General features: G+C 34.5%; 2 protein-coding genes across 2 annotated transcripts; both read right to left on the reverse strand.

Annotated features, from left to right (window-relative positions):
• Positions 1 to 169: 169 nt before the first annotated feature.
• On the reverse strand, positions 170 to 8707 carry LOC111374145 (betaine aldehyde dehydrogenase, chloroplastic-like). Its single transcript, XM_022996778.1, has 15 exons — positions 8499 to 8707; positions 7909 to 8051; positions 6673 to 6753; positions 6444 to 6592; positions 4378 to 4470; positions 4169 to 4292; positions 4013 to 4078; positions 3852 to 3918; positions 3580 to 3656; positions 2052 to 2165; positions 1698 to 1775; positions 1319 to 1470; positions 1161 to 1221; positions 869 to 975; positions 170 to 680 (listed from the first exon to the last, which is right to left on the reverse strand). Exons 1-15 carry the CDS (start codon positions 8605 to 8607, stop codon positions 590 to 592), a joined length of 1512 nt encoding a protein of 503 aa, XP_022852546.1. The 5' UTR covers positions 8608 to 8707; the 3' UTR covers positions 170 to 589.
• Positions 8708 to 25163: 16456 nt separating this feature from the next.
• Positions 25164 to 25621, reverse strand: LOC111374132. Its single transcript, XM_022996758.1, has one exon. It carries the CDS (start codon positions 25588 to 25590, stop codon positions 25357 to 25359), a length of 234 nt encoding a protein of 77 aa, XP_022852526.1. The 5' UTR covers positions 25591 to 25621; the 3' UTR covers positions 25164 to 25356.
• Positions 25622 to 25627: the final 6 nt, after the last annotated feature.

The following is a 25627-nucleotide window of genomic DNA, read 5'->3' on the forward strand; positions in this document are numbered from 1 at the left end:
AAGAAAAGAAGGCGGCAAAATACATAAGCGGAAACATTCTTTTAAATAAAAAATCATCGCGCAAACTTGGTGGGAATCCAAGTGCACTGATCAATTTAAAGTTGAGAAGAGTAATACAACTGACATTAGTAATCAAAGAGAGAAGAAGGCCTTTTGTAAAGGTTGCATCTTTAATCCATAGAGAAGATACGCTCATTTCATAAACATATTCAGATCTGCTTGGAATACACGAATAAGCATCATGTGTAATATACAAACACCACATAAATAAACACAAGAATGGAATCCTTGCTGGGAACAGTGGGAGCCCTGTCAAATTCAAAATAAAACAGCTTTGTAATGCGAGTTCACTACTGACCAGCGGGTGTAGAAGATGGAAGTGCGATGCAAAGAAAATAAAATTCACTTTTATTTGAGACTGTTATATTTTTCGTCTCCGGAGTAGGCTACAGTAATCATTTGAGAAAACTGATCACAGTTTACAAGTTTATGCAATCTCAATGCCGCCATCAGTAAATAGTTCGACGTCCTTCTCAAAATAGATGAAGATCACCAGATTCTCAATTCGCACTTCTAGATCCAGAAGTTTTCATAGATTGGAAGGGGACTTATACCAGCCCCATGGATCATCAGATACATATTGTGTCACTTGTTTCACATTCAAATAGTTGTCGAGTCCCCTGAGGAAAGAGCAAGTTATCTAGTTCAGTTTTTTTCCTTAACTTTCTTCACATGGGTTTCAATGATAATCAAAATCATATTTTATAATGAGGACGAACAAGGAGAATAAATTGTCTGGACAGGCGACTAGCAACATGGAGTAAGAATGTTTTTGAGAAAAGAAGAGAGATAGAGAACATAAAATTACCATTCTCCCAGTTCTCGCCCAAAACCACTACGCTTTTTGCCTCCCCAAGGAGCTTGAGAGAAGCATGGCTGCGAGCAGTTGACCCAAACGACCCCTGCCTGAAAGGCCTGCCAAAATAAAAGAAAGAAACACCAACATAGGTCCACAGTTATGTTTAACATCATGCAGTCTTCGTATGTGTTTGTTGAGGTTAAAGTACAACTTACTAGTTAATTTTCATAAGCAGTTTCTTAAAGACCAGACCGGCCAGACCAGGTTTTAAGTAGTGTTCACAAGTGAAAATGATTCTCACCTTTGTCATCCGCTCACACCTTTCCAGATCTCGTGATAACACAGCAGCAGCCAAACCATAACTGAAATGGTTATCCAGTCAATGAAAAAGTAAAATTTAAATCACAAATAACGGTGTCCTGGAACAGAACCATTAAGGATAACAAAGAGTCAACTCACTGGGTGTCATTTGCTAGTTCAATGGCTTCATTTTCAGTTGAGAATGTTTTAACACAAAGAACTGGTCCAAATACCTCCTCTCTCCAAATTTGCATGGAAGTTTTTATGCCTGTTATTATGGTAGGTTCAACAAAGTAGCCCTTCTTTAAATGCTGCAATCAATCATAAAGAAATGTCAATATCATTATAGGCTGATTCACTAAATTGCAGCTTGTCGGTTCGGATAGTCAAAGTCAAACAATTAATATTAACCACATCTCTCATGTATCCCACAACTTTTCAATCACACATTTCAAAAACTTCTATTACAATCTACTAAATCTAATTTTAATCCCCACCAAACACCCTCTTGACATAGGCTATGATTAAGGAATTTTACCTGAGGGCGTTCACCCCCACACAAGATGGTGGCACCTTCATCCTTGGCTTTTGAGATGAACTTCATTACTTTCTCATACTGTAACAGTACCAAATTAGAGTAATGAGTATAATAATTTTCAATATCTTCATTCCAGTTAGAGAAAAATGAGACAGCAGGCATTAATATGTACACAGTATTTATGAACAAAATATTACAAATAACAGAAACATAATGTTTTCAACAGTTTCTATCCACTGAAGTTCCCGTGTAAGATTCTACCATAGCGATTTTTTTGCAGATAATGATGTCAGTCATGCAGCCCTATATCTTGTTTGAGTTTGAGAAAGCAGAGGTAAATACAAGCCTTTTTACCTGTCCACTACTAACCACAGGACCAAGCCTGCATCCTTCCTCCAATGGGTCAGAAATTTTGATGTTCTTGCACCAATTTACAAGCTTGTCAAAGAATTCAGATGCAATGCTTTCCTGAAATATTTGTGAAAAACATCAAAGTTATATAGTACTGGTACAACATTCAAGACTATAAACAATAGAACATAGTAAATCTTCAATACAAGAGTTGAACTACAGAAATCCTCTATTTATGCTTCAACTGATTAACAAGTACCAGGTGTTAAACTAATCCAAATACACTGTTTCGACAGAAAGAACTTGAGTCAACAAAATGACAGCATAGAAAAGGATAACTAAGTCCCCATCTCATTGTCGTTGAAAGACCAAACAAGAATGTATGACCCCAAAACTTTTACGTATTATGTAGTTTATTTGTGAAAGTTGAAATGCAAGCAGGAGATGTAACCAGATGTGGGTGGGGAGTGAAAGTGAAGGGAGCAGGGAAGGTAGGCAGAGACGAAGGGAGACAGAGTGTAGGAGGTTTGGACATTTTCTGTCAAATTGATCTACAAGCACACACGTGACCCTCAGAAGATGCTGAGGTGCAAAAGGACACTAAACTTATGGGGGTCATGTGGGTTGTTGATAGCTAATTGGTTATAGACAGTTGGTTAAGGACTGATGATGTTGTAAATTCAAAAGTTGGTCATGATGCTGGAAAAATAATTGACTACCAACTTACTACAATTGCTTGGCAACCATTGCTTCAGTCCTTTATAGCGCAGGGGAAAAATTAAGATTACAGCATTGGAAAACAATGGAAACCCAGAGCAGCAGCAAAGTCAGCATCATGGCTGCACTCCAAGCTGTGAAGCTGAAGTCAGCAAGACTTATGGGGAGACAGCACAGGTGGCTGGCATGAATGACATGAATATGCTTCAGTTCTTGAGGCAACAAGCCCAGCTCTAGACAGAGTCAGCCACAGCAATCTGGGCAGGCCTGCCCCACCTTCTGGAGGAGCTCCTCAACCAGATGATGTAACAGCCCATGCAATCATATGATATAAACTTAATCCAAGATCCCACTGTTTACATGTCACCAGTTTCCTTTTCATTCAACCTTTTTCTATTTTCTTGAAATTTTTATATAAAGTTCCTTTTTCTTTGGCAGTTTGGTAAGTAAGGTGCCCTATTTGACAGGGCTTCTGGTTTTTGTAGAAAGGTTTTTGTAGAAAAGCTTCCTAAGGGAGTCATCTTGGGCCAGCTTCCTATAGAAGCACTTCAAACTAGGTAAAACATTTTTAGAAAATTATTCACAGGTTCAGAAACAATTTCTTAATCTTAAAAGTAGCTTTTGACCCTTAATACTACTCCTTAAATTTGTATACAGCGAACAAAAGTACAATAGGGGATTAATTTATGAAGACTGTAACAGTGACTTATGTAGATAATGACGTGTAGCTTGTGGACAAAAGAGAATGAGAGGCTTTAAAATATGGGCGAGATCCGAATAACAATATCAAGGATGCAGTATTCACTATGCTTACATGCACAAGAAGTCGAGAAGTGGCACTGCAAATCTGACCATTTGTCCAAAAACAACCAAACAGAGACCACTCAGCAGCTGTTTTGAATGGTAACATGAAAAAGATAACTCAGTAAATTTGACAATCAGAGCATCTTAGATGGGGGTGGGTGTTCAATGGTGCCCCTCATTTTAATCCGAAGTCCCAATTGATTAAATGATAGTAATGCACTTTCTTCAAACCATGTAAATAGCAAACTAGGATGATAATTTCATAATTCAAAAGGCTCAAACCTTTATCGAGATCAACGTCCTCAAACACAACAATTGGGCTTTTTCCACCAAGTTCAAGTGTTACTGGCTGCAAGCAACATAAAATTCAAATAGTTTTAATACACATTTGTATAATTGATAAGAGTCATGTAACTAGACTCTGCTTCCATTCTCAACCATACCTTGACAAGTTGAGCTGCAGCAGTCATAATTTTGATACCTGTAGCACTACTCCCAGTAAATGCTATCTGTTAATCAATTACAAAATCACTGTCACCTCATACTAGTTTATAACCCAACCCAAACCAAACATAGCCTTAAAAGTCAGAAAACTTCACCTTGTCAACATGAGGATGAGATGCCAAAGAAGCACCAGCTTCCGGCCCAAGTCCTGTCAGAATATTGAGAACGCCTGGTGGAAGGCCTACCTCTTTACACACTTCACCTAACTCCAAACAAGTACTGCAGTAGAAATTGCAGGTGTAATTGTACAGCCGAAGACATTAACAACTGGTCCGGAAAATGAATATTGATAAAAAAGCGTTACATTGACGCTAATTCCGACGGCTTAAGTACAGCAGTGCAACCAGCAGCCAGAGCAGGGGCTACTTTCCATGTGGCCATTAATAGAGGGTAATTCCTACAAAATGAGAAACATAATTTCTATGTCAATCACTACCCATGCTGCCAGTTAATTCAGGATAGATCGTCAGTGTAAAACTTGTCATGTTCAACCATCGATACAACTAACAAACATAATTACGACAGTGAAGAGAAAGTGCCATATAACACAAACTCATTTGTTAGTTCATGAGATTGAATCCTATGCCAATAAGACCTAACCGTCATGGTATGATACAGCTGGTGCAATCTCTTTCAAAAAAACTCAACAGTAGTTTCAATGGTCTAACGAATATACATTGCCCCAACACAGAAAATAGAGTCTAACACAAAGCATTGATGCATCATTAGAGAGCAATTTCAAGTTTCCACATGGAGTAACATTCTATTTTCTTTCTTTTTATTTTTCTTACAGGGTCTACTTAGAGAACAGAGGAAACAGCACTAGCACATTGCTGAATTTTATGTTCTCGTTGTCATCCCATATCCATTTCTCAGATAGAAAGAGAACATGATGGAGTAAGCAAGCAAAGCCAAGTCAATGTACAATAAATCTTTAAGAACCGATTGCCAAACCAAAGGTGGATAGCAGATTGAGAACCCGAATTCTCTCCTTCATTTTCAAGATAAAATCGGAAGAGAGTTCTGCTTTAGTATATCCCTTGGGATTTTCCAACCTGCAAACTATGTTGTCCAATATATTGACAGATGATAATATGTTCTAACTCGTATGATAGAAGTCTTCTTACCAAATATAGCATACAGGATCATCTGATGGTATGCTTTTTAGCGTTCATTGTCCAAACTAGATAGACTCACTCACTTATTTAAGCTCAGACCATAAAGAAGTATTAAAAATTTAATATACGTAGGGAAGAATTAATGACCAACTTTTGAAGTTATGCCAGTAATTTGCAGCCTAGTCTATTGATATAATTTTCCAAAAACTTTAATTAAGCAAGAAAATATTTCCAAACTATGGTTGAGAGTGCCAAGTCATAACACTTATGGAATAGACAAGCCACAAACAGTGGCGAATCCAGGAATTTGAGTCAGCACGGGCGGCTGTTGACCATCTACCGTTGGCCGCAATAAAATATTAAAAGTCCTTTTGGTATCCATTTCTTTTGCAAAAAATGCATTTTGGAATGGTGATTTGATGGAGAACGTCTGAACGTGTGATTAAAAATAAAGAAAAATTTTGAATTTACGTGTAATATTATTTTATTGAAAAATGTATGGATAAAAAGAAGAGAGAAAAATATAATTTTAAAAAAAGGGAGAATCGAACAAGGCCTAAAGTATAAACATAACAATTATTTTGTTCAAAATGAATATATATAATTCTATTATAAGAATAAATAGAACTCATCAATTAACATTGTTGCCAAATTTTGTATAATTCAAAAGAAAAGTGTGAATTCGAATATTTAAAATTGTTTGCATTAAAACAATCAAAACCTAACAAATATCATTTTGTTAAATTTAGTAACACAATTCAAGAGGTTCCATAATGGCTAAGTTCACCACAACCTTTGCTTGAGATCATGGGTTCAAATCCTCATTGTCCCTCTCTTATTGAATTTTGGTAAAAATTATAGAATAAAAATAATACATAACAAGTCCATTGACAAAAATTCGAACCTAAGACTTGAAATATATTAAGGTTGACTCTCACCAAGTAAACTACAGGAATGCTTGAAAATAAAATCAATTACCAACAATATAAGGTAAAAATTTAATTTATTACTAACAAAATAAAAAAATATATATATCCCGGAGGATCCAGCTAGGACGGCCGCCCTCTGGATCCGCCACTGGCCACAAACTATTTCACACAAACAGCAAACTAAATGGATAATGAAAGAGCATTTTTATTATAGCACATATGCGTGATATATAAGCTTTTTGCAGAGCTAGGAACATATATTATTTTATTGTTTATCTAATAAGAACAAAATTATAAGAATCAACTAAAGAGGCAGCACCCACCATGGGGTAATCAACCCAATAACCCCAAGGGGTTCTCTCAAAACATGACACTTAAATGCCTCCATTGGAAGAGAAATTGGAGTCTTTTGCTTTGAATCCAAAGCCTCAGCAAGCTCAGCATGATATTGAAAACATCCAGCAACATCATCCTGGATTACATGAATAAGCATAAAGTCCATCTATAATATAGAGAATCAGAAAAATGTTTCTTCATGTATTTAAAACATACAATATCCCAAGCCGCTTCTTCCAATGGTTTCCCAGAATCGATTGCTTCAAGTTTTGCTAATTCTGATTTTCTTTCTGTAATCTACATATTAGTGGAAAGAGTAAGCAGCCAGACATCTGAACCAAGCAAATAACCTTAAATATCCATCATACTTGCTGTGCATTTGAGCCATATTATTTTGAAAGAATGTATTTTGAAATAGTAGATTGATGAAGAATGTGTGATTAAAAAATGAGGAAAATTTTTGGATTTGCACGTAATATTACTTTATTTAATAATGTTCGATTAAAATGATGTTAAATCACTGTTTAAAAATGTATTTTCTACCTTTCATAGAAGCATTTACGGATGGTAACATCCATGGCCATGTATCTGAACTAAGTACATGAAGAAAAGGCTAAATCTCAATCATACTCACTAAATAATAAGATACGTAACAATAGTTAACAAAAAAGTATTTAGAATTATACTTAACTGAATGCTAACAATTCAATGAATGTACATCGAATGATGAAACTAGAAGTTCATTGCCTGTCTTTAAAATATAATCAAAGATGTAAATTAACTATAATTTCCAGCTGAAAACATGATAATAATTGTAAAATAGAAGAAAGATCACATGATGTACATACTACCCTAGCTAGCTGAGTTAGGGTTGTAGCTAATCACCACCATAAAATCATTTACATATAGCTACAAACACCGGTATAAGCCCACCTCTTACTTAAAATATATTGTCCATTACTACCGCAAATGAGTACCCCTCTAGCACTCAAACAAAATGATTTATAGGTACCAGTTTGTTTTAACTAGCGAAACTGAAAAGCTTTCGCCTTTTCATTTCCCGGGATTCACTTGTAAAAATTTTCACCATCTAGAATTAAAATCTTTTCAAGTTTGAAGAAGATAAACATCAATACTAACTGTAGCTGTCACCTCCATCCACTAATTTTCAGTTAAATGGAAAGCGAACTTCTTCCAGAAAGTGAAAATAATATGAATATCCTTCTGCGTCAACAGCTGTTTGTCATGTGCGCATGGAAGTGTTCAAGCTAGACTTGTAGACATGCAATGACAAGAAATTAAATTTTTTTATGCATATATAAGTAAAAACCTATCCTTATTAATGTAACAAAATACAATTGGACATAAAAGATCAAGATCTTATGCAAGTTAATAAGATGAAGTCCGAAACAGCACTAATAAAAGACCCCAAGAAACATATCAAATATAGACCTTCGCAGCAATGGCACGTAAATAGTTGGCACGATGTGCCCCCGTAGCTGAAGCCCAATCTTTGCCTCCATTTCGGGAAAGTGCAGTTTGGGCAGCTTCCACCGCTATATCCACATCTTCCGCTGTAGCCGCTGGAATATGTCCTGAAACACATAAAAAATTAAAAAAACACATATATCAGATTCATGATCCACTTGAAACTCAGTAAATCAATAGTTTCTCATTATCTACTTCATCAATTTCAATGAAAAACAGAAAACAATAAAAAACTACAACCCACTTCCCCAAGTTTATCCAAAAAAACAGATTGCAGACCAGGAAATTCTGTAACTGCGTTACTCATAAAGTCCGTCACAATTAAGTTAAAACAAATAGTATATTTCGGTCACTTCTGGTGTTAGTCCTTTCTTCTCAATTTTTTTCCCCATCTTGAATCTATTCAATTTCATCTAATATTAAGAAATTGATTATCAAATAAACTTAAGGCACCGAACACTTGGCTTCAAGCAGAAAGTAAACAAGAGCAGAAAAATAAATTAATTAATTAAAACTTCAAACAGAAATATTGTAAGACATGGGTTGAGATTGACCAATTATCTCTTCAGTGACTGGATTAACGATGGGAATGCGATTTTTTCGGATGGGCTCCGTCCATTTGCCGTCGATGAAAAGTAGACGATTCGGAATTGAAGTTGCCATCGATTACTGTGCGATCTTATCACTCTCACTGACCACCCACTCCAATTTCGTGTACTTATTTACTTTGCTGGACCACTGTAAGAACGTGCGGAGTATCGAAACGTGTGTTTATTAGCACATCTCCAGCGCATCAAAATTAGCCACCAAACTAAATTTATTTCCAACCATTACACCAAAATTTACATGTTTAACCATTTTCTTCCTTTCTTTATTCTTTATAATTTATTTATTTAAAATATTTATTTATTTAATTATATTATAAATTAATAAATTACCAAATAAATAATTACGTTAAATTAAGAAAAAAATTATATTCATTAATAAATATAAAAAAAAATAGTACAATTAGTAAAAACACTACAAAAATGAAAATATTAAATCATGTCATTAAAAAGTAGTGCAACACATTTCGAATTTGTATATTATGATATTACGAAGTCGAAATATTATTTTGACTATATTGGAGGATCTGGAAGTGATCTTCTCGATTACTAAACTATGCACTTTTTTATGTACTGTTTTCTTTAGATAAAATTAAATTAACGTATGTATGTCGTCGTTTAATATGTTTCGTGTTAATTTTAAATAATTGTGTTTTTTATATTTTAATTTTTTTCTTCTTTTAATTAATTCATTAATTATTATTTTTTACATTTAAAATTTAAATGCAAATAATTATAATAATAATAATTTATTGTATTAAAAAATATATAGCACAAATGACACAAATGCTCTTGATCAATTTATTTGAGAAAAGAAAATGAAAGGTAAAAATGACTTTATACTTTGCACCATTTTGGTGGAAAGTGAATAATGTTGCATGCACCAAATTGTACAAAGTTTGGTGTTGCATTGGAGGTGTTTTGCACCATTTTTTCGTACATTTTGGTGTTTTAAGGTAAGCATCGGAGATGGCCTTATGTCTTGAAGACAAATAATTCTTTTAGAATCCACGAATTAAAAAAGAAAAAGATATGAGTTGGATACAGAATTATTTTATTAAAAAATGTAATGATTTAAAAAAAAATTAAAGAATTTGTACTAAACATGACTTCGTCTATCAATATGAAATATGTAGTATGAAATAGATCTATTAATTATGAGTATGGTTATTCCAATTTGATTACTATCGATTATTCCTCAACCAAAATAAGTGATTTTAGTCTTTATAAAAAGAAAATGGATTCTTGAATTCCTTTCACGCTCATGTCACGTCGAGGCAAGCAAATAAAAGAAACCCTATCCATAATAAATGTTTGTTTCCTACTTTTTCTTCCCTCCAACGTGCACCACGTTTCCTATCAAGATCAGTAGCCGGAACCACAAGCTCAAGCTTTTATGAAGATGAAATTGTCCGATTACACCAATAGCACGTTGGAAAATTATATCGATATTGTGCATTTTATATTCACAAAAAATATAATGTTTATGTTCACGAAATCGAAACGTAATTTCGACTTATCAAAATGGATTTGAAGATAAAAACAATAATAGTTACCGAATCCAAATGTATGGATATAGATTCATGCCTTTCTTCGATTCTTGAACGAAAGCAAGTCAGGATCGAACCTTACACCATAAACATATAAATAATGTTAAACATTTTCTGAAATCAAAGTATAATTAAAAGAAATCAGAAAATGAAGAAAGAAAATGCAAGTAATGGAATTTGGCCGAGGCAATTGCTGGACACTTTCTCCTTAAGATGAATTTGCCCCGCATTGATGCTAACGATTTTTCCACAATCATCTCCTATGATACAATGACCACGTCTAGCCATAGGAGCACTCTAAATGGTTTAGACCAACGAACTCAAACGGAGTTCCCCCTTTACCATAACCATGACTTTAATGCAAATGTTTTATGCAACATCAAAGTGTAACATGAAATGGAATGATATAGAATTATGAATTGAATCTCTTAAATTGATAAAATCCAAACACATGGGGTTTATATGTAGTAGTTGAAAAGGTATATCAAAGGATACAACCAGACCAAGAGACACACCTCTTGAAATTTATTTTTATACATTAAGAGACACAATTATTGAAAATTAATTATACTCATACCAAGAGTCATGATCCTTCATGTAAAAAGACACGTTTTTTCATCCATTTATTTCTAGAATATTCCACAATGTTCAATACAATTTTTCAACAATTTTAAATATTAAGCGGTTTATATTTGATTTAATTTCTCATTCACAACATAAATGCAAATGTCTATGCAGACACTAGTAGAGAGCGAAAAAACACTGCATCATGTAAGGTAGCTTTTGACTTTGAACCTTCTTTAGTGAACGAATTTATTTGGCTAATCAGTGAAGGTGTGTCTTGAACTGTCAGCCTTTGGTGTAAATTAGGACAACAGTACTTACACAATGTCTCCCATAAACCGTTCGTGATTCTCATGACTTAGTTCATTTTGGCTCTAAATCGATATTGGTTCTGTAAGTGTTTAGAGAATTCAAGCCTTGAATAATTCTCATTGAAGTGCCCCAGTTCACCCTTACATAGGTGATCTTCTATTAAGAGTATTATGCTCTACTCCACTTGACTTAATCAAGATATAGGAATCATTAAAAGATTATTTTAACCTCCAACCACTCTACAGAAAGCACTTTGATATCATAAGAATGAGTTAGGAAACTAGTTTTCTAAGCCCTCATTTGTTTCCCATTTTTTGCCCATTAAAATGAAAAATATGATCGTTGTCCATTACATCAGGCCACAATATTTGACTTTCTATCTCTTGTGTGGGGCCCGTAACGGTTTCATTCTCATTTTTACATTAATGTGTACCAAACGGGCCTTATGTGTTTCATGAAATCCTCATAATTTAGTTGTCCATTTGAACTAAGATTTTGGGATCTCCAGTCAACAAGGTAGGGTTACCATTATAAAGACTCTCACACAGTAGGCTTAATCTCATTCCCTTTGATATGCAGAATACTTGATCTCTTGGTAAACATAAATAAATGGATCAACAAGTTTACACCAATGAGATCAACTGCTTGTGGTATTATGTCTATGACATACATGTCTAGACTTACCATTACACGTGACATAGCATCTTATCAAATATAGTTAGCCAACGATCGATTCATTTAATAGATACACATTGTCACCACCTAGAAATCCTTTCATGAAGCTACATGCTTTTCATTAGATTTATCTAAAGTTTTATCAATTTCAAATAAGATTGAAGGATTTCTATCAATTATTACACTAGTCAATCATATTTACTAGTGAATTTCATATATGGGTATTCAATATTATCATTAAAGCATTCGAACTTTATGATTATTCTCCAATATTTCAATTGTTCTTATATATCCAAACAACCGTCATGATCGATTTTCATCCTATTTCATCCACTTTAGGGCTTTTATCAACTTTAGACTTAGTGTATATCACCCTTAAAATAAGGATTTTCCACATTTCTACCTTCATAGATATCTTTCTATAATTTATGAGGTAAAGGAAATTGTAACCGTTGAACTAAATTACCCCCCACATTTCCTCAATTAGGAGTGTATGTGCAAATAGTAGTATTGCATCCACACGTCTTAAACTTCTCATATAAGTTCTTAAACATTTATGATAACTCCTACATTTTTGTGTTATTCTTGAACTTAGAGTTCATCAACTCTTTTTTAGTTCAATCTATTTCACTTAGATAACATCCGTATCGAGTCCTTCATGAAAGTCTAAATACTTTCAAAATAATGGTCGTCGATTCACACAAATGAAAATCATTTTTCATTCAAAATTGTACTTAAATCAACAATCTTTAATTTAATCATCCAAATTAAATTAAGATCATCATTAAGGTCATCACATAGACCAACAATGCTTTCAAAGCATATACTAGCTTAGTTGGTTCCACAATTGAAGTCAATTTCATTAATGAAGAAGACTAAGCATCTTGATTCACAAGACTTGCAACTTCCCCAAACATATTTGATTTTATCACATTGTGATATTTCACAAAATTGTACACCATTACACGTCAAATAATATGGTAAATCTCACCTTATTTTCCATATTAGAAAAGTTGTGTCACAATCTTACAAGAGGACACACCTCTAGAATATTTCATAATATTCTTCATGGTTTTTATCCTTCACAAATTATTTTCAAGGATATTTGACACCACCCCAACTATAGACACCATTTGTGCCCTATAAAATATTTTCACATCGCAATAATTAGACGAGCAATTTCCACTTTAAAATAATTAGGACAAAATCACATTTTATTACTCTTATATAACTATAATTTTGCACAAGTCATCTCATTTAATTTCATAGAATTAATTGAGAATATCATCATAAATCAAGGTTAGTATAATTTTTAAATCAATATTGGATGGACATATATCAGATTTACAACTTATCGTATTGACACAAGCCGTATATGCAACTTACTGGATTATTGCAAACCATATTTGCTGCTTACCGTATATGCAACTTACCGTATCTGCTGCTTACTGTATATGCAGCTTACTGCATATACCAAATTTGCATATACAGACCAAAAAGTCTATCCGAAGTCCAAACCCTCGTATGTATTCACCAAATGAATTCACTATTTGGAATTTACGTTTATACAAATGACAGTATATAAAACATATTTAAAGTTCATGTGCCATGCCTCCATTTTATGGCATTTTCCAAAGAGATCTAATTAATCTCTTATAGCATATGATGACCAATATTATAATTATTCATCTTGAACCAGGTAACTGAATTTTTTATTTTTTATTTTTTTAAGAGGAATTCAATAGACATAAAATCTATCGTTTCATTTTGAAACTTCCACTTTCACTTTACTGTAATATGCATGAATCAAAATCAAATTTAATTTCCAACATGAATGGAGAGTATATTGCAGTTCCTATCACATCCAAATTAATCCATAAACATTCATTTCCAATTTTCAGTTATGGAAATTCGTGTATAAATCCATGGACGTTACAAATTATACAAATTTTTTTAAGAGGAATTCAATAGACATAAAATCTATCGTTTCATTTTGAAACTTCCACTTTCACTTTACTGTAATATGCATGAATCAAAATCAAATTTAATTTCCAACATGAATGGAGAGTATATTGCAGTTCCTATCACATCCAAATTAATCCATAAACATTCATTTCCAATTTTCAGTTATGGAAATTCGTGTATAAATCCATGGACGTTACAAATTATACAATGGGACACACCATTTTGGTACCAGTTTTAAGAAATCAAAATTCAGCAATTGCAAAAGTCACGTAACCACTTCGACAGCCATGCCTATAATGGATGGTATAGTCTTGGACACAGTTTCATAATACTTGTTTCGTGGACATATTTATGAAAAGGGTGTGCACTATGTTTAGACTATAATTAACTTTAAAGATATACACATGTATTCACAAAAGAATACACCTTCTGACTCTGAGTCATGATAATATTTCCACAAAATACAAGAACTGCCTTTTGAAGATCGAAATAAATAGAAGCAGTGTACATGCACTTCTTATTCCAAATTCAACGTGTATCGCACTACTATGCATTTTCATAATAATGGCAATATAAAATGCAAAAGTCACGAAAAATTCATCTTAAGATTGTTGGAAGATTACACCGATATTGTGCATTTTATATTCACAAAAAATATACCGTTTATGTTCACGAAATCGAAACGTAATTTCGATTTACCAAAATAGATTTGAAGAGCAAAAAAATAATAGTTACTGAATCCGAATGCATAGATATAGATTCATTCCTTTCGGTTCTTGAACGAAAGTAAATCATTCTTTGGATCGAACCTTGCACCATAAACATATAAATAATGTTAAACATTTTCTGAAATCAAAGTATAATAAAAAGAAATTAGAAAATGAAGAAAGAAAATGCAAGTGATGGATTTTGGTCGAGGCAAGTGTTGGACGCTTTCTCTTTAAGATGAATTTGCCCCTCATTGGTGCTAACGATTTTTCGACAATCATCTCCTAAGATACAACAACCACATCCAGCCATAATATCACTACAAATGGTTTAGACCAACAAACTCGAACGGAGTTCCCTCTCTACCATAATCATGACTTTTAATGCAAATGTTTTATGCAAAATCAAAGTGTAACATGAGATGGAATGATGTGGAATTATGAATTGAATTTCTTGAATTGATAAAATTCAAACACATGGGATCTATATATAGTAGTTGGAATGTCAAAGGACATAACCATACGAAGAGACACATTTCTTGAAATTTATTTCTATACATTAAGTGACACAATTATTGAAAATTAATCATACCCATACCAAGAGTCATGATCCTTCATATGAAAAAACACATTTTTTTCATCTATTTATTTCTAAAATATTTCACAATATTCTATACAAGTTTTCAACAATTTCAAGTATTAAGCGGCTTACATTTGGTTTAATTTCTCATTCATCAAATAACGAATTCCACTTAAATAATCATATAAAATTTGTCACAACCAATTTTTGATACAAAATTCCAACATAACACACAAACTAAATGCTTAAAGCGTACAACATTGTAATTGGATGATCGATGATTTCTAATTATGTGAAGTTAATGAGAGTTGCTTGACTGGATTGTTTCACTCGAGTGTATTGAGAGATCATATGTAGATATTTCTCATCAAAGTGACTGCATTGGTCTTGTGATCTGTGTTGGAGAGGAACCATCTTTCTTGCTGTAGTTATTGTAGCATTTCATGTCACCGATCTAGATTCTGAGGACTTATTGCTTGCTTGCTTGGTAGAGTGGGGCGTCTATACCCGCATATGGCCCAATAATCAATTCAAGAGATGAGTATCGATGAGGAAGGTATTGGATAAAATAGCTTACAGATGTAGCTCGTCGGATCTACGAGTTTAATGTGCCAGAAAAATGATTTTGTAGTCCCAAGTGAATCCTAGATGTTACAAGTACAAAAAGTGAATTCTTGGCATTCCTTGTTCACAATCCAAATGGAAAGAATTTTGAAATTGAAGAATTTTCAACATAATCAGATCGAATCACTTGTCTTCTTCTCTACTCGTACTCTTTCTTCGTAAAAAATTGACCACATTGAAAAGAGTTCCTTGTTCACAATCCAAATGTCATTTAAGAGATGATCGTATACCTGAAAATCATGATTTCTAGCTTTTCAAGATGGTGCCATTTTTTTATACGAATTTTGCACATTCTTCCATGATTTATTGCAACCTTCCACCATCATGTATTTTGGAAGACAAGGGAATCGAAGTTGATTATGGGTGATGGAAAATTATTCCTCAAATTAAAACAATAACTTGTCCCTCTAAACCATTATCATACTACATGGGTTAGGTCAGCCCACATGGACATCCAATCATTTTTGACATCTCTTACTCACACATAAAAGGCTTCAGCTAAATCAAATATCATCAAAGTTTACACCGATAAATAGATCGTGTGATTAATGAGTAACTCATAGCACGCAAACTATATACGTGTTATGAAGATATAGTAGCTCTACAAGATGAATGACATTTCTCGTCATACCCTAACATCTAGTTCAAGTATTTCCAATCCCTCAATTAACGAAGAACCTACTTGATCGACATACATTATATTGAATTCAAATTGTGTCCGTTAAGTGGAATAGTCTTCTTTTTATGCACTCTCAATTGAGAACTCGATCGACAATTAAACACATCTAATGAACAACATAATTCATATTGATTATTCATAGTAATTGTATATTAGGTCTCCATCAAGGTGATTGAACCATGTATACAATGTTATCACTCTACCTCATCTTAGCACATCCCAAAATGTATGAGATTATTGCTCGTGTGAGTGAGTCATATCTACATGTTCGACATACTTTCTATGTATGCGTATAAATTAGCCATCAGCAATCATGATAAGAGTGTAAAATATAATATTTCCCCCTCTTAATTGTTGTATTCGTATAATTATTTGATGTCAAAAGACACTCATTAGTTTTATGTTTTGATCTAGATCGCAATTTGATAGAAAATGTGAAATTTGGAAGAAATGAGTAAAAAGGCGAAAGTGGAAGAAAGTGAAAGTTCAGAGACCAAGTTAAAAATAATCCATAATGAGATGGGCGATGGAATGATGATTCAAGAAAGCTAGGAGTCAATTGGGTGTAATTTGAAGTCAAAAGAAGTAAAATATGATCATAATATCTTCACAAATCAATTCTCAATTGAAAAAGTTACGCACCGGTTTTCAGTCTCAACTTAAGACCCATTTTTGACATGGAAAATGATCGAATTGGAAGTTTATTTCTGAAGTAAAGTTGTAGCCCTTTGAATTAGCTGTCCAACGCAACTTGAATCACCTTAATCGGACCTCGGGAGGAAAGGTTATAGCCAAAATAGTAAAAGCTGTCCGACGGAAAAAAATTTGAACTATGCGAGCTATGCGACCTCATAGAAGGGTCCAGGGAACTTTTGGGTGCCACACATTTGTTCTATATGACCGCATGGATTATAACCATGCGGTCGCATAGTTATTCTCCGAGACCAAATTTGCCAAATTCCTAAATTGACGTCATTACTTATGGAAACACGTTATGACACGTTTCTTAAGCCCAAAACACTCCAAAACGTGGGGGATTGAACCTGGACTCCATTTTTCTCTCATCTTTGGCTAAGAAACTCCATGGAAGGCTAAGAAAACTTTGGTGAAGCAAGGGATGAACTTGATTGGTGCCAGTGACATCAATGTCTCTTCACGTGTGTAGTTTGGTTTTTCATTGATAAACAATTCTAGGTTTATGATTTCCTATTTATTGAATATGATTTGAAATTGGTTTAATATGTATTAGATTTTCATGGATTTAATAATGTTCTTTTCATTGAATAATTGAAGTATGTATATTTCAATCATTCCGTTGGTGTGATTCGCTAATATTATATGCTCGATGTATGTAATTGATTTTGAATCTAATTCCAACAATATAGAGTCAGAATATCTTGTAGGAAATCTAAATTCTAGAGTTATAAGTGAAATTCAATTGATTTAGGTCTCAATTTCAAGTATTGTTGTGAGATTGGTTTAACTTTTACTCTATTTCTCATAGACTCAATCATATTTTGTCTATTGTAAAATTAACTATTTGTTGGATTTCAATTTCATACAATTTTATTGATGATTTGATTACTGCATTATACTTGAGGTATATTGTCATTTTCTGAAAGTGATTTGAATGAGTGATTCACATTGATTAATCCGAATCAATCGAGGGAATTTTCGCGCTTCATTATTTCACACATTGATTCAAATTTCGTTACTTCAATAATTAATAGTTACATTTCATTTAAACTGATAAATTCCTTACATAAAGTACGAAGAAAACCCTAAACTTTTGATCTTTTAACAAATTTTCCATCTCCTCGTGGATACGACACCCTAAAACCATACTACAATTACTGCATTATACTTTGAGCGTAATCAAATCACAATAAAAGGATTACAATTTATATGTGAACTCAAAAAGATTTGTTCATCAATGGACATTTAACAACTCACAAGACGTTTAGAAATATACTATCAAGTCATTCTTTCTTTGCCATGATGTCTCATAAAAATTTTGTTTTTGTAGCAAGATGTTTGGTTCCGAAGTGATACTTAGAATCCATAGGTATACAATGTTGGAAAAATTGGCCGACTTTGGCACGAGTTTTGAGTGGGACCCAGTTGTTCAATTTGGAAGATGAACATTGATTTGTGTTTTCCTCCGTGAGTACATCGAAATCATATACTTACTTGCCAAAGTTGATGCTCGGGTGAATGAGAAATTGAGGTTCAAAGTGTGCCACTTGAAAGGGAGTTTATGTGGGAAAAATGAATTTGTCCCACATAGGAAAAAGATGAGAAACTCCAAAAGTCATTGTCATTAATGGTAGCCTAGCCTATAAATAGTGGCTCATTTTCCTCATTTCAACACACAAAAAAGCAAAAGCTTTCAAGTTTAGAATACGCTAGAAATTCATTTGCATAGAGTTCTCTCTTGGTGGTGGTGTAGTTCAGGCACTAGTTCAGTTCGCCGGAATGGTTTCTGTGGTGCTCGAAAGCTACTAGTTTTACCGTTGTATCCTGAAAAATAGACGCTCATTTTAAACCTCAAGCACGGACGGTAAGGGGGCGAATCTGTTTTAAGGAAATTGTGTGTAACACAGGCCTCGGGTTAAAATTATATGTTTCAGGTGTTTAATTCATGTAATTTTTCGTATTAAATTTACAGTCCTTGCTTCATGAATTTATGATATATTGTTCGTATGCTTCATGAATTTTAAATTCTATTGGAACAAAAGTTATTTGTTGGAAATAAAACTTTCAATGATCTGGTGAAAATTCGATATACGGTTGATTGAATTTTGTTGATTTGCATAGTTGCAAAATTGAAAGACTTTGTCAAAAAGACCTAAACTGTCTAAGAAGAGCTTTTGATTTAAGCGGTCCGGTCGTGACCCCCCTCCTCATCTGGGAGTCTTTTAATTGCGTATTATTCAAATTGACGAGACGAAAGACAACATTTCCCTGTTTTATCCACATACACTGAATTTCCTACAAGCTTAAAACAGATTTTCAGAAAGGAAAATTTGGTTTCCTATTATGCCGGAATTACATCATGAACAGTTTGGCAGATTCGCTATACAACGTGTATAGCACCATGAAAACTGCTAAGGAGTTGTGGTAGTTTTTGGACCGAAAATATAAGACTGAGGATGCTGGGGCTAAGAAATTTATCGTCGGCCGATTCTTGGACTATAAGATGGTGGACTCCAAAACTATAATCAGTCAAGTGCAAGAACTCCAAGTGATTCTTCACGAAATTCATGCCGAAGGGATGATTCCGAGTGAAACTTTCCAAGTGGCTGCAATTATTGAAAAATTGCCTCCCGCGTGGAAAGATTTTAAGAATTATCTGAAACACAAGCGAAAGGAAATGAACGTTGAAGAACTGATTGTTAGATTTCGAATTGAAGAAGACAACAAGAGTTTCGAAAAGAAGTGGTTCAATCCTGGTGCGGCTAAGGCCAATATTGTTGAACATGTTCAAGGTAGTAAGAACTACAAAATCAAAGCTGGGCCATCGGGTGGAAAAGGGATCAAGCTGGGACCAAAAGGGGGCATTCCTAAGAAGAAATTTCAAGGGAAGTGCTTCAACTGTGACAAAGTAGGCCACAAATCTTCGGAGTGCAGATTGTCAAAGAAGAAGAAAGAAGTAAATGTGGTTGACTACATGGCACATGATGTGTCGGAGATGAGTCTCGCAGCAGTCATTTCTGAAATGAACATGGTGGGTTCTAACCCAAAAGAATGGTGGATTGACACCGGAGCTACGAGACATGTGTGCTCTGATAAAGAGTTATATACTGCTTTTGAAGCAGTTGAGAATAGAGAGAAGTTGTTCATGGGAAATTCAGCAACTTCTGAAATCAAGGGCTAAGGAAAAGTGGTTCTAAAGATGACTTCGGGAAAAGAGCTGACTCTTAACAACGTGCTATATGTTCCTGAAATTCGCAAGAACCTTGTGTCCCGGTCACTTTTGAATAAGCATGGTTTTCGCATTGTGTTTGAGTCAGACAAGGTCATCTTGTCGAAAAGTGGAATGTTTGTTGGAAAATGTTATGTTTCCGATGGAATGTTTAAACTCAATGTAATGGTTGTTAGACCAAAAGTGAATAATAAAGTGAATGCTTCTGTTTACTTGCTTGAGTCTTCCAATGTGTGGCATGGTAGACTAGGACACGTTAACTATGATACTTTACGTAGGCTAGTTAACTTGAAATGCATACCAGCATTCCATGTTGATTCCAAACATAAGTGTTAGACTTGTGTTGAAGCAAAATTGACTAGGCCGTCATTTAAGTCAATTGAACGAAATACGGAATCACTTGATTTAATTCACAGTGATATATGTGATTTAAAATTTGTACAAATAAGAGGTGGCAACAAGTATTTCATTACTTTTGTCGACGATAGCACGAAATACTGCTATGTGTATTTGTTAAAAAGCAAGGATGAAGCGATAGAGAAATTTGTTCTCTGTAAGAATGAAGTTGAAAATCAACTTAACAAGAAAATTAAGGTGCTAAGAAGCGATCGAGATGGTGAGTATGAAGCATCGTTTGCTGAATTCTGTGTACAACACGAAATCATACATGAAACCACCGTACCGTATTCACCGCAACAAAATGGTGTTGCTGAAAGGAAAAATCGCACTTTAAAGGAGATGATGAATGCGATGCTAGTAAGTTCTGGATTACCTCAGAATATGTGGGGGGATGCTGTATTACCAGCAAATTATCTTTTGAATAAGGTGCCTCGAAAGAAAATGAAGAAGACCCTTTATGAGTTATGGAAAGGAAGAACGCCTTCTTATAAATACTTACGAGTGTGGGGGTGTCTTGCTAAAATGGCTGTCCCAACACCAAAGAAGGTGAAGATAGGCTCGAAAACTGTAGATTGCATATTCATTGGATATGCACATAATAGTAGTACTTATCAATTTCTCGTGTATGAATCTAAAATCCAAGATATACACAGAAACACGATAATGGAGTCGAGAAACGCTTCTTTCTTTGAACATGTGTTTCCATGCAGGTCCGAAGAAGAGGCAATCTCTTCTAAACGGACGTATGAGACTATGACTGAACATAGTCAGGACCAAGAACTAGAAGAGGAGGTTGAGATTGAACCTAGACGTAGCAAAAGGGAAAGGACAGAAAAATCTTATGGTCCAGATTTTCTGACTTATATGCTAGAAAGTAAACCTCAAAACTATCAAGAGGCTGTGAACTCCTCGGAAGGACCTCAATGGAAAGAGGCCATAAAATAGATTCTATCCTACAAAATCATACATGGGAGCTAGTGGATCTTCCACCAGGAAGTAAACCACTAGGCTATAAGTGGATTTTCAAACGAAAAATGAAAGCAGATGAAACTATTGAAAAGTATAAGGCCATGTTGGTAATAAAAGGTTACCGACAACGGGAAGGCCTTGATTACTTTGATACATATTCTCCAGTAACGAGAATAACATCCATTAGAATGATACTTGCGATTGCTGCTTTGCGAAATCTTGAAGTACATCAAATGGATATTAAGACTGTTTTCTTGAACGGAGACTTAGATGAAGAAATCTATATGGAACAACCCGAAGGGTTTTCATCTCCAGGGCAGGAAAAGAAAGTGTATGGTGAAGTCATTGTATGGCTTGAAACAAGCACCAAAACAATGGCATGAGAAATTTGACAGTGTCATGATGGAGAGTGGATTTAAGATCAACGAGTGTGACAAATGTGTTTACGTCAAAGACACTAAAGACGGATATGTCATCTTATGTCTTTACGTTGACGACATGCTTATTGTTGGCAGTGACAATAAGATGATTGAATCCACTAAAAATATGTTAAACTCGAGGTTTGACATGAAAGATATGGGTTTAGCTCATGTTATACTTGGAGTGAAAATCTCAAAAACTTCAAATGGGCTTGTTCTAAGTCAGTCACATTATGTGGACAAAATTTTAGGAAAAATCCATAAGGATGATATTGGCTTGGCTAGAACATCAATAGATACTAGTCAACATCTGTCTAAAAACAGAGGAGAAAGTATCTCTCAAGTAGAATACTCGAGAGTTATCGAAAATCTAATGTACTTAATGAGCTGTCTAGACCAGACATAGCCTACATAGTCAGTAAACTGAGTAGATACACGAGTAATCCAGGAGCTGATCACTGGAAAGGAATAGTAAGAGTACTAAGGTACTTAAGATATACTCGTAATTTTGGACTGCACTATAGCAGATATCCAGCGGTCATTGAAGGATATAGTGATGCTAATTGGATATCCGACATAAAAGACTCAAAGTCCACGAGTGGATTTGTGTTCACTGGACAATAATAGAGAACTTGGCCTAGACAGAAAGAATATTGGCCCATACATAGCTCTAGATAAAAGTGGTGAAGAGGCTGAGTGGCTACGCAACTTTTTAGAGGATATTCCAAGATGGTCAAAGCCTGTGCCAACAATTTGCATATATTGTGATAGTCAATCGGCAATTGGAAGGGCACAGAACAACATGTATAATGGTAAGTCTAGACATATACGTCGTAGACATAATACCATTAGGCAACTACTCTCCACTGGAGTTATCACTATTGATTATGTAAAGTCAAATGATAACATTGCTGATCCGCTAACCAAAGGGTTATATAGAGAGTTAGTTGAGAAATCATTGAGAGGAATGTGACTTAAGCTCTTGAATGGATAAGTTAATACAAAAGAAAATCCAACCTAGTTGATTGGAGGTCCCAAGATCTAGGTTCAAAGGGACAACCTAATTGTAAAGACTTGATAGAATCACTGTAAGGGATATTACCTCCTGTCCATTCCTATGATGCGACAGTGATGCCCATAAAAATGGAGGATAAGCAATAGGATTTTAATGATTCTTATGCGTCGAAAATCGAGCCAAATAATGCGGATTACTTGTAATAAGAAATCACCTATGTGAGAGAGAAGTGGGGCCGCTTCTAAGGAAATTGTGTGGAGCGCAATTCTTGTGAACTCTCACAGAACCAGACGTATGTTCATGGCCAAAACGAACATAATAATGAGAATTGAAATGTGTTAGGAAGAATCCTGTGTGAAGTGTATCATCGTTTACATAAACGGTAGAACAGTTCAAGGACATCGGGTCTACTGGTCAGCCAGTGAAGTAAATATGCTTTCACAAGCGAAGGTTCAAAGGGTAACACCTACCTATCGTATGCAGGTTTCAACTATTGAACTATATCACCAAGTCGTCATGTGTCACATTCACAAGTCGTCACGTGTCACATGCATGAGTCGTTCTCAATTTTCATTCATGTGGGGGATTGTTGGAAAAATTGGCCGACTTTGGCACGAGTTTTGAGTGGGACCCGCGGTTGTTCAATTTGGAAGATGAACATTGATTTATGTTCTCCTCCGTGAGTACATCGAAATCATATACTTACTTGCCAAAGTTGATGCTTGGGTGAATGAGAAATTGAGGCTCAAAGTGTGCCACTCAAAAGGGAGTTTATGTGAGAAAAAAGAATTTGTCCCACATAGGAAAAAGATGAGGAACTCTAAAGGTCATTGCCATTAATAGTAGCCTAGCCTATAAATAGTGGCTCATTTTCCTCATTTCAACACACAAAAAAATAAAAACTTTCAAGTTTAGAATACGCTAGAAATTTATTTGCATAAAGTTCTCTCTTAGTGGTGGTGTAGTTCAGGCACTAGTTCAGTTCGTCGGAGTGATTTCTGCGGTGCTCGGAAACTACTGATTTTACCATTGTGTTCTTGGAAACGGACGCTCGTTTTAAACCTCAAGCACGAACGGTGAGGGGGCAAATCTGTTTTAAGGAAACTGTGTGTAACTCAAGCCTCGGGTTAGAATTCTATGTTTCAGTTGTTTAATTCATGCAATTTTTCGTATTAAATTTACAGTCCATGCTTCATGAATTTATGATATATTGTTTGTATGCTTCATGAATTTTAAATTCTATTGGAATAAAAGTTATTTGTTGGAAATAAAACTTTCAATAATCTGATGAAAATTCGATATACGGTTGATTGAATTTTGTTGATTTGCATAATTGCAAAATTGAAAGGTTTTGTCAAAAAGACTTAAACTGTCTAAGAAGAGCTTGAGATTTAAGCGGTCCGATTGTGACCCCCCTCCTCATCTGGGAGCCTTTTAATTGCGCATTATTCAAATTGACGAGATGAAAGAAACATTTCCCTATTTTATCCACATACACTGAATTTCCTACATACAATAGCAGCGCGACTATCACAATAAATCAACTGTAGGTTATGATTCAAGCTAGTTAATAGCTATTGCTCACTATTTCTACATATAATATTAACTATACACTTTTCACCACCAAGTCGCGAGATTATTCACTGGGTTCTATGGATCATGTCGTCAAATTTATCCCATTTTTAGCTAATAGTAAAAAAAATAAAATTGAGAGAACGATTCTCAAAGATCCCTAGAAACTCGAACTTTCCATTTTCAACAAATTTCAAATTTGATGTCCATTAATGTATACTTAGCTCATCGGCACATCACTCTTACACCGAGCTAATACATAAAAATAAGAAATTGACTCTCATAGAGAGCGTAACTAAATATAAAAATAAGGGATTGACTCCCGTAGAGAGGGTCACTAATATTCAATCTTTCATGGTAACTTTACTAAACTCATGTGACCTAATGCGAGTGCAAGGTACAATAATTAAATGTTGTAATTTACCACATGTAAGGTGCATCAATAACCTTATATCATATTAAGTAACTTTTAATGAAGTCTCCGAAATAATCTTATTTTTCACATAATATCTACAATTAACATATGGTGAATAGGTCGTATTGAATAAGTCTATCTTCATGCTTCTCATCTCTCCTGAAGAATAAGCCTTTGATTGACTATTGCGCTAAATGCAGAAATATTTGTCAATATAAAAATTTAAGGAGGGAGCAACGTAAAATCAAATAAGAATAAAAGATATTAAACCAAAAAAAAAAAACATGAAATTAATCGTCTATGTTTTATCTAGGAAATTATATACATATAAAAAAGTTTCTATTTCACAGAGAGAGATAAGAATCAAAATAAGTCAGACTATCAAAATTCAATCAAACAGAATAAAACAAACCCTAGAAGCATGCGAGGGGCTGAAATCAGGGTTTGTTAGTGGTTTTATGGTATTTTTGTTTGATCCACTGCAGGCCAACAGCAGTTCCTTCTTTAATCTTCTTCACGCCAGTGGAAGCCACTGCTTTCGTTTTCCCGAGGCTTTCTCCGACCTTCTTTCCGTACTTGGCCGCCGTAGCGCCGCCGCCAGTGCTCTTCTTTTTCTCCGGTAAGCGGTCCGGTCCGTTGTCCCATTGATCAGCCCATGAGTCGCCGTTCATTTTTGAACAAGATTATAATTCTATAGAGAGATTTTGT

The sequence above is a fragment of the Olea europaea genome, unplaced genomic scaffold, assembly GCF_002742605.1.
Source record: "Olea europaea var. sylvestris unplaced genomic scaffold, O_europaea_v1 scaffold1205, whole genome shotgun sequence".
Classification (NCBI taxonomy): domain Eukaryota; kingdom Viridiplantae; phylum Streptophyta; class Magnoliopsida; order Lamiales; family Oleaceae; genus Olea; species Olea europaea.